Source organism: Sus scrofa, chromosome 7 (genome assembly GCF_054392235.1).
Source record: "Sus scrofa isolate SSC_HxYL_T2T_F1_AM1 chromosome 7, Sscrofa_HxYL_maternal_Yorkshire_Landrace_v2.0, whole genome shotgun sequence".
Lineage (NCBI taxonomy): Eukaryota > Metazoa > Chordata > Mammalia > Artiodactyla > Suidae > Sus > Sus scrofa.
This window is the reverse complement of record NC_139389.1, coordinates 39,750,409-39,760,059: the sequence shown is the minus strand read 5'-3', so window position 1 is coordinate 39,760,059 and position 9,651 is coordinate 39,750,409. Positions and strand designations below refer to the sequence as shown.

The window sequence follows — 9,651 nt, the reverse complement described above, 5'->3', positions numbered from 1 at the left end:
CACCGGGGCTCCCATTTCCTGAGGTCCAGCACCTGGAAGGGCTGGGGCCTCCTCCTGCCCGGATGCTGAGAGAACCTGCTCAGGGACCTGGGATACCACTCCCTGGGGACATAGCTTAGGCCCTCTGCTCCCAAGAAGCTGGTGGCAAAAGTAAAAGGGAGATTGCTGGGCACCCTAGGAGAGGAGGCCTGCACTGGGGGAGGGGGCCGATCTCCTGGGTGGCAGTATGAATACGGGCACATCCCCCACAGGGAAGGGAGGAGATGAGGCATCTCCAACTCCTGCAATGTTCTCAGGCAGGAGGGGGTCCAGCTGTCAGGTACCTTTCCCTGCCTCCTCTCCTTCCCACCAGGGGCCACTCTGGTCCTACCACATACTCTTCAGGGCACTCTGACCGTGGCTTGGGAATTCCATAGCATGGCCCCAGACACCTCGGTGCCTGGGCACCCCAGACCTGGGTACCAAAGCCAGAACTTCAGCACCAGGGCAGCAGAGGCCTCAGAGACCCTGGGTACTGTGGCACAGGTACCCTCACCCCAACCTCGTGGAGCTGCTTTGCCTGGAGCAGTGGCTTGTGTGCTGCATATGGAGGGGTGGCTGGGTCTGGAGGGGCTCTGACAATATAACACAAGCTAAGGAGGAAAAGAGAGTTCCTCCAGGCCAAACATCCTGAGGCCTAAGATGCAACCAGGATGCAGAAGCAGTGTCACACTGGTCCTGTTTGGCCCTCTGAAGCCCACTTGCTCAGCTGGAGGCAGGAAACCTCTGGCAGCAACTCAGGGCTTAGGTTACAGCAGGGCTTCCTGCCCCCAGTGCTCCTGGTGGGAGAATCCCACTGTCTGGCACTGAGACTGAGTGAGGTCTGTGCCTGGGATACAGGGCCAAGAGCCTGATTTGACCAGCCCTCCAAAAGGGCCCAAAGCTAAAAGGAGGGAGGAGGGAGGGACCCAGATGGAAACTTGGAACTTTTATTAAATACTCATTCACCCATTTGCCACCACCATCCAGAGCAGGAAAAAAAAAATTATCAAAATGGAATAAAAAAAAAAAAAAAAAAACAAATCATACCCAATCCCCAGTATGTACAAGGTCACTCCCTGCCTCTCCCACAGAGGTTGGCGAGTAGCTGGGGGTAGGGGGCTGCGCACCTTTTTTCCAGCCACAGGCCCCTGAGCATTTCTGACTGCAGTGGCAGGAAGTCCCTGCTGCCAAGTGGCCAGGCTCTTGGCTGGCCTCCAGAGAGGAGGTTATTGCTGGGAGAGGCAGGGCTGGGCCTGCTCTGCCCCTACTGGGCTGAAGAGCTGTTGTACCCTCTCCCCTGGTGGCCAGTGACCAGTCAGAGTGGAGGACTAGTCCCAAGAGCAGCCCCAATCGCCACCCGAGAAGGAGTGGACTGAAGGCAGGAAGTGTGTTTTCTAGAGAGAGGAGAGGGTGCCCAGCTGATTTGGGGGGGCGCCCAGTGCAGCCTGGTGATCAAGCTTGTCCTCCTTACTCCTGAGGATGACGTATGCCCCCGATTCCAGCTGCCTGGCCCTCCTCTTGGGCAGGGCGCCTGTACCCTTCAGGCTGTTTTCCTGCTGCCTTCTTGCCCTAGAGACCGACGTGGCACCTTCCACGCATCAGCCACAGCCTGGGCCTTGGAGGCAAGGATGCCTGTGTGGCACGGTACCACTAGCATGGTGTGGGACGCAGCCTTCTTGGGCTCAGCAGCCGCTCTCTGACTCTGTGGGCTCCAGGGTCACAGCCCCCTGCTGCATGGCAGCGGTGGCCACGCTGATGGCCTCCTCTAAGGTCTGCTGCTCCTCCAGCTGTGGAAAAGAGGGTGGAGAAAGAGGCAAGAGTGAGACCCTCCCCCTAGACTCCAGTGGTAGGAGATGTGGCTACTTTTCGAATCTCCTCCACCCACCCTGTGCCACCCACCTAAGTCCTGAGTAGAGTCCAAGGCACAGGGGTTCCCTGATGGAACCCTGTAAGGCTAGGTGTGGCGAGGGGGGCCGCGCAAGAGTCCCAGGTCAGAAAGGGAAGCTTGCTCACTGAAGGGGAAGGACTAGATGGAAAGGACCTTAGTAATCACCTACTTCAGCCTTTTTATTTTCCAGATGAATAAACAGGGACATGAAGAAATTAAGAGCTTAGACCACCAGGTACTCGATCATCTGAGTTATCCTGAAGGTCAGAAGGGGCTTCATCTCCCTGCCCTAGTCAAGAAAGGGCCCGAGACAGGCGCATGGATGTAGGCAGAAAGGGATTTGTCATCTGAAATTGGCTCTTTTTGGGCCAAATGCTGTCCTCTTCAAGCGCTCTACCTAGTTCCCCTTTCCTTCTTGTTCCTCTCTCTCTCTTTTTTTTTTTTTTTTTTTTGCTTTTTAGGGCCACAGCCATGGCACATGGAAGTTCCCAGGCTAGGGGTCGAATTGGAGCTACAGCTGTTGGCCTGTGCCTCAGCCACAGCGACGCAGGACCTGAACTGCATCTGTGACCTACACCACAACTCACAGCAAAGCCAGATCCTTAACACATTCAGCAAGGTCAGGGATCGAACCGTGTCCTCATGGATACTAGTCGGGTTCCTTACAGCTGAGCCACATTGGGAACTCCTCTTGTTCCTTTCTCTGGCCACAGTGTCCTACCTGCACTGCAATGTGAGTTCCGTTGGCTGTGGCCAACAGCGCCACCTGTTGATGATGAAGGGATGCTACACTTGAGTCCTCAGCAACCACAGTCCCAGAGGTAATGATTGTGACCTGAAATAAAGAATGAGGTTGTCCAACCCACCTACATTACTCTCCCAAACCTGGAACCCCTCCAAGAACGGTGGCTAGGAGAAACCCAGAAGGAAATGGATAAAACCATTATGGCTCAGATTAATTAGCTCGGGGCTCAGAGCTAAATGGGGTTGTATTTTTCTTTAACTTACAGCCAACTTACTTTAGGAACTTCAAACCAAAGGACAGAGCTGCAAAAGACCCCAGAGATAATTTAATCCCCTCGTTTGAAAATGGACTAAAGTCTGTGAAAAAGTAACTTGCCTGTGGCAGCAAAGCAAATAAGGGGTAGATCGAGATTTAGAAACTGTCTCTTGATTCCCAGTGCAATGCTTTCAACAGGAGAGCTGCTGATGACCCAAAGGAGCTGTAGGAAGACCCTTTATGTGTGGGGATCTTGGTCCTCATAAGCAGCCTGGCCTAATTTAGCCTGCACCTTATGGCCCGTCCCACAGAAAGGAAGGACAAGAGAACAAGAAACCCAAGCAAACCGCCTGGTCATACGGGCTGCGTCTGGGTGCCATCGGCGCTGACCATGGTGACTGTATGTGTGCCAGATGTGGTAAGGTCATCATCATGACTGGGGATGGTGAGGGTGGTGCTGCCGTGCTGGGTCACCATACTGATGGCACTCCCCAGGGCCTGCAGGTCTTCTGGGGACAGGCTGACCTGCCAACAGGAAGGAAGAAGATGAGCGGGTTGTCTGAAAGCCCCTAGGCAGGTGTCTCTGCTCTCCCAGACCAGGCTGGCTAGTTGGTAAGCTAGAAGATTAGCTTCCTGTCACAGGGTGAAGAGGGTCAGGACAAGCAAGACAGGCCCTGGGTGGCAACGAGAGGCACCCTGAAAGAGTTCTGCTGACCACTCCCATTCACCGCCACTTTGCCTTGGGGGCTCTGTTCCATGCAATTCCGGCTCTCCACTTAATTTCACCCTTGTTTCACCCTGGACAGTGAGGGTGCTGACAAGGGTCAGGTTATACTGCTGGCTGGAAACCCCAGGCTTCCGGACCCCACACCATGTTCTGGCCCCTACGCCAACGTGCCTCTCTTAAGGACATCCAAGTGTCTCAATCAGATGAACAAGGCCTGTCGGCCTTCAGTTCGAGAGAGAAATGCCTAACTGTGCTCCAGAAGTCCCAGAGACTGAGCTGGAAGCAGGAGGAGGAAGAGGGGCTGTGGAAGATTTGGTACCCTGGGCCTCAGCTCTCTGAGATCCATGAGAAACTGGGTGGAGGTAGGGCTGCCCAGAGAGGATGGAGAGGATACCAGCCACAGTGGCCTGCCTGCCCCATCCCAGGGCCTGTACCTGCTGGGCGCCATCCTGAGTGATCAGAGCCACGCGGGGGGCCCCGTCCTCCTCAGTCACCATAGCCACTTGGGCTGGGGTGTCATCATCCTCTTCTTTCACCTCTGACAGGTAAGCAATTCGGGGTCGCGTGGGTGGCGGGCTCTCCTCGGCTGCAGAGGCGGCTGGCAGAAGAGAGCCCAGGCTGATACCTGCCACCCGGTGGTCTTGGGGAGGCCCGGCTCACCCCCATCTCACCTCCTGCCCATGCCCCTCACCCTCGAGCTGCTGTTGCTCATAAAGGGCCTGCTCGCTCTCCTCCGTGGCCTCCAGCTCGCCGTGGGCGCTGCGCTTGTGCATGGCCAGGGTGGAGGTCTGCCTGTAGGTCTTGCCACAGGTGCTGCAGGTGTAGGGCTTGCAGTGTGTGTGCACCACGTGGTGCTTATATAGGCTTGAGTACTCGGTGAAGCGCTTTCCGCAGCCTGGCACCGTGCAAACGTATGGCTTCTCCCCTGGGGACACTGGGCTGTGAGGGGGGTAGGAACTGGGGCTGGCAAGGGGGAAACTAAGGGGACAGGAGTGGGGGCAGGGTTGGTGAAGGGAGATCCGGGACGCTGAATGGACAGAGTAGGGGAAGGTGGCTGGTAGAAGACAGGGGATGTGAGTGTGGAACCACTGGGCCCAGAGACAAGGTGGAGAGAAAAGGGGCGATGGGGCAAGGCTGAGGCTAGTGCAGGGGCTGTGGGGGGGGGGGGGCTTGTAAGGTTGAGGGTTGTGAACAGAAGAGGTGGGAGATAGAGAGGGATGACTGATGTATCAGGTACATGGAGAGTGAGGGGACACAGGCATCTGAGGGATGACGCAGAAGGCTGGGCAGGGACGTGACACTGGGGAGGGTGAGGGTACACAGGAATCACATAGACAGTGGATGAGGTGAGGAGCTGAAGATGACATTTCACTCTGCCTTGTTCCCCTCGTGTCTGACCCTGGCCTCTTTCCAGGAGCTCAGCTGCGGAGGCAGAACTTAGATGGGGGTAGAGAGGTGGCAGGGAGCTGAGGGCTGGCAATGCCTGTCAGACTGCACCTAACTGGAACCCGAGGAGCCACTCACTGCAAGTGGAAGGACGGTTCTGGGAATGTGGCCGGAACCGCAGAGCCCTGTGCCCCGCCCGCAGACCAGCCTGAGGGACCAGGAGAGAAGGGCTCTGGGCTGGGCGTCCTGAACACATCTCGGGTCAGAAGCCTGTGGGAGAGGGAGCTGGGGCCTCAGAGGGGGCGGTCCTCGCATGCCAGCTGGCCCACCTGTATGGATGCGCACGTGATTCTTGTAGTTGGTGGCGCTGGTGAAGCCTCGGCCGCAGTGGGGCTCGGGGCAGGTGTAGGGCCGCTCGCCCGTGTGGGTGCGCACATGTACCTTGCGGATGTTAGACGTGGTGAAGGAGCGGCCACAGCCCTCGAAGGGGCACCGGAACGGGCGTTCGCCTGCGGAGACGGCCCAAGTGAGGGCAGCTCAGGGAGAGGGCCCGCCGGGGTGCGGCGGGGCGGGGAGGCCTGGCCTACCGGTGTGGGTCCGGACATGCTTCTGCAGGTCCCCTGAGGTCTTGAAGGCCTTGCTGCACAACTCCTCCGGGCACTTGTATGGCTTCTCACCAGTGTGGGTGCGAACGTGGCTCTTCAACCCGTACCCTGTCCGAGTGGGGGGAAGGGTGAGAAGAGCACTGCAGGGCCTTATCTACCACCGCCTCATTTTCCTAATTCAGGGGCTCTCCATCAACCCACCCCCACCCCCACCCCCCCGCATGTGCAAGTTCCCGGGCCAGGGATCAAATGTGCGCCACAGCAGTAACGACGCCAGATCCCTCACCTGCTGAGCCCCACAGGAACTCCAGAGGCTCTCCAGGTGGGCTCTGCGAGGCTCTGGACCTCCTCTGGCACAAGAAGACTGTGTCCGCCCCTCCCCTTCCCGTCCCTGGGCAGCTAAGAGGGGCTGGAGAGGCCCACTCTGTTCTTTCCTCGCCAGGGGCAGCTGCTACTATTCCAGAACCAGTGTAAGAGGGAACCTATGGCTAAAGGTCCTTGATTCAGAGGGAAAATGCAGCCCAGAGAGAGACAAAGGCCCACCCAGCACCCCCAGCTGGTCTCTGCCATCCCCCAGGCTCCGGCGCCTCCTACTTTCCCGGCAGGGAATGTGCCTGCAGTCAGAGCGCTGGGTCAGCAGTTTCTCTGGGAAGGTAGCCTGAGGCTCTGTTCCCTGGAGGGAGAAAAGCTAATCTAGACCCCTCTGCCCTCAACTGGAAGCAGTCCACTCTGGTCTCCATCCAGGTAGGTTACCTGTGGCAAAGGCCTTTCCGCAGCTGGGGAAATCACACCTGTACGGACGGTCCCCCGTATGTGCTCTCTCATGCACCTGTGCGCACAAGCAAGCACGTAACTGAGAGGCACAAGGGTATGAATGGGCCCAGGGTGTCAGCATGGGCCCCCTCCTTTATTTTGCTTCCTCTTCAGCTGAGGTGCCACCTCCAGAGAGCCTTCCCTGATTCTCCTCCCTCCTGCACTCTCCAGGTGAGTCCTAGCCCCCTGCACAGACATTTCTCCTTTCTTGCAGGAGGCAGTGAGCACCATGAGGTCAGGGACCAGTTCCAGTCAAAGCAGGAAGGCAGCTCTGCAGGCTGCTGGGGAAGCTGGCAATCTGAAAGCTCTCTGTGGCAACCTTACCTTTAAGTGATGAGCGGTGGTATAGAGACGACCGCAGCCCTTGTAGCCACAGCGGAATGCTCTGTCCCCGACTTGCTGTCCTTTGCCGTTATGGGGAGCCTGGCTGTCATGCAGAACCTGAGGAAAGAAACCTTGGGGTCCCTATATATATTCTTAATGAAGGAAAGGAAGAGGTGGGGCACAGGGCCCAGATGGCAGCATAAGACCCAGTAAACAGGGTTAAACCTGCCAGGGGAGAAGTGCACCCTGGGTGACAGATTCAGGGTGACAGGAACAGACACTGGGGCATACTGCAGAAGAAACGGGGCTGGTGTGTGGAGTTACCACCCATCTCTAGTAGAAGGAGAGATGACTAAATGTCACAGGGCCCATGACAGCGCTGGGACAAAGGGTATCTCCTACATGGTGAGGTGAGGGGGCCACACTCATGCTGGGCTGAAAGCAGCAACCCCCAGCCGAAGAGGCTGCAACTCTGGACACGTTCCCCCTCTGATGGGAGGAGACCTGTTCTTCCCTGCAGGGAAACCTGTGTTTGGAAGGTGCGGGGACAAGGGGCTTGCTGTGGGGATGAGCTCACCTGGCTTCACCAGAAGGTGGGTGACCACAACCGACAAACTGTAGACGTACCCATGGCAGGGGCCCAGGAGTCCCACCCAAAGCCTCAGCTCTAAGCACGGCACTGAGATGACAGACAAGTCCTTCCTGCCCACCTTTCCTGGGCACACTGCTGGGACCACCCATTTCACACCAGCCCCTGGCCGCATGGCACCCTTACTGTCCTTACGCTTTTCTGGGCACAGTCCTGCTGGGACGGTCCCTTAGTCTTTGTTTCTGGGACTTTGTGGCCTTCCCGGGAGCTCCTGAAACAGAACTCTGGAAGTCGTTGTGAGTAGGAGACAAAGAAGGGAGGCCAAACCCATGGCAATGTCTGTCCAGTCAGCTCCAGGTCAAGGGTCAAGCAGCTGACAAAGTTTCATGGCCACTTAAGCAGCTGGTGGATGGCAGGAGAGATCACAAGTGGCCACGTCTGCTCGGGCTAACCCACTCAGGTGTTCAGATTTCACCCCCATGTCTCAGTGGCTCTTGAAGTAACCAAGGGAAATCAAGGAACAGCAGGGCTGGAAGCAACCTCCGAGCTCATCTGGTCCCAACTCATCTCTCATCTCATTGTATGAGACAGGAACCAGTTGAGGCCCAGGTGGGAGTGACTAACCTGAGTTCTAAGAAGAGGAAGAGCCAGCACAGATCTCGGGGCTCATGATTTAAGCTCAGCTGTCTTTCCAGCAGCAGAAAGCCTCAAATTAGGCTTCTAAAATACGCCTGAGGAAAATGGGGGTGGGGGTGGGGGAGATACGGGCATAACCCAGAGCGGCCGACTACAAAGTTTTGTGCTTCAATTTGCAAAGACACGAGGATTTCCTCTTCTCCTCTCTGATACAGACCCAGCAGTTTTATTAGAAAGACAACTCCCCCCAACCTCTGGGTAAAGCGAGAGCTCCAGGAAGCCCCGCCACATCCACCAAAGCTCTGCAGTTCACTCTGGGGAGGGAGCTCACAGACCTCTGCTCCGGTTCCCCCACGGGCAGGAGCACAGCTCCAGCAGAGCACGCTCAGACTGCCTGATGTGTGGAAAGCCAAGATCCTTTTCCTTTGCAGCTGAGCTACTGTGCAGGCCTTGTGTTCCAAGAATCCCAGCTGCTCTATTACATCTGCTCTTGTCACTGCCCACTGAGGTTATTTTCCCAAATGGCTTAATGAGTCGTAGAGAAGAAATAAATACAAGATCATCTGACCTCAGCGGACTGGAAAAATAATAAAAGTCACTGGCAAGGGCCTTCTCAGACAGTACAGCCAAAGTGAAACTGGGTCTAAATTCCCACCGTATGACCATCACTGTTTCTCACAGCTGCCTTCCCTCTGCAGCGACGGCATTAACAAGGGTGAGTGCAGACAGCTGTCAGCAGCCCTGCCAGGCTGCGATGCTTCCCCTACACAGTGACGTGTAAGAGGAGTCGGGGGAGCCAGGGAGGGGCAAAGGGAGCAGCCCAGGCCAGGTCCAAGCACAGCCCAGGCCTGTCCTCTAGAGAGGTGGCAGGTCCGGCAGGGCCAACAGAACTGACAGGCAGCATGAGGCTCTGTGGCTCACCTTGCTGGCATACTGCTCCAGGGCCACCACTGTGTCCGCACTGAAGCCCTCGTCATCCTCTGCGGCCAGGTCCTCTAAGCCCACCTCTGTCTGCACGGCCAGGATGGTGCTGTCTGTCGGCATAGCCACGGGGTGGTGGATGTAGGCAGTGGAGCCATCTTCCAGCTGGACAGCCTCCAGGGCACTTGGGTCACAGCCCTCTGCAGGGAACACGCAGTCAGTCCAGGCGCTGTGCAAGGGCAAGAGACGCGGCTGGGACCTGGGCTTTACGCTAAGGAGAGGCACGTCTACCAGGGAGGGTTTCAGCATCGGGTTCCTTCTGGTCCCTCACCTTGGTGGGTCACTCTGGCTGGCCCTCTTGCTGGGGCTGCCTTTCCTAAGGATGAGGTCTCTACGGAGTTCTGACTGCGAACTCACAAGCTTCTCGTGGGGACCATCTTCATCATCTTGGCCTAGGTGACCACAACAACCTCCTAACTGGTGGCCCCTCATGCCTCTAGCTCCCTCCAGGCAGCAGGGCAGCCAAAGGGATCTTTGCAGGATGTAAATGTGATCATGTGACCTGATGCCCTCAACAGCTCAACCACGTCCCATTGGTCTCAGGATAAATCCAAAACCCCTACCCTGAAGCCCCAGTGATCTGGCCCCACCTCCCTCTATTTGGCTTCATCTCACCCACGGTGCCCACAAGCCGTTCTCAAGCTCCATTCTCTCTCCTCTCCACGTCCACTCATCTCTGGG

The 9,651-nt window shown here is 57.0% G+C and overlaps 1 protein-coding gene across 38 annotated transcripts in view; it reads right to left on the bottom strand.

Annotated features, from left to right (window-relative positions):
• Positions 1-954: 954 nt before the first annotated feature.
• The window catches only part of ZNF76 (zinc finger protein 76), a 31,155-nt gene continuing 22,458 nt past the window's right edge, over positions 955-9,651 (bottom strand). For 5 of the 38 annotated variants that reach the window (XM_084967902.1, XM_084967903.1, XM_084967904.1 and 2 more), the window contains 11 exons: positions 9,242-9,362; positions 8,911-9,139; positions 6,765-6,881; positions 6,381-6,456; positions 5,610-5,735; positions 5,352-5,531; positions 4,328-4,561; positions 4,071-4,234; positions 3,270-3,434; positions 2,631-2,744; positions 955-1,808 (listed from right to left, as the gene is read on the bottom strand). In XM_084967902.1, coding sequence (XP_084824028.1) covers positions 1,704-1,808; positions 2,631-2,744; positions 3,270-3,434; positions 4,071-4,234; positions 4,328-4,561; positions 5,352-5,531; positions 5,610-5,735; positions 6,381-6,456; positions 6,765-6,881; positions 8,911-9,139; positions 9,242-9,362 — 1,631 coding nt within the window. In that variant the 3' untranslated portion in view covers positions 955-1,703. Of the gene's footprint in view, positions 1,809-2,630; positions 2,745-3,256; positions 3,435-4,070; positions 4,235-4,327; positions 4,576-5,351; positions 5,532-5,609; positions 5,736-6,380; positions 6,457-6,764; positions 6,882-8,910; positions 9,140-9,241; positions 9,363-9,651 lie in introns of all 38 variants that reach the window. The other 33 variants (XR_014809986.1, XR_014809987.1, XR_014809988.1 and 30 more) reach the window with 11 other exon arrangements.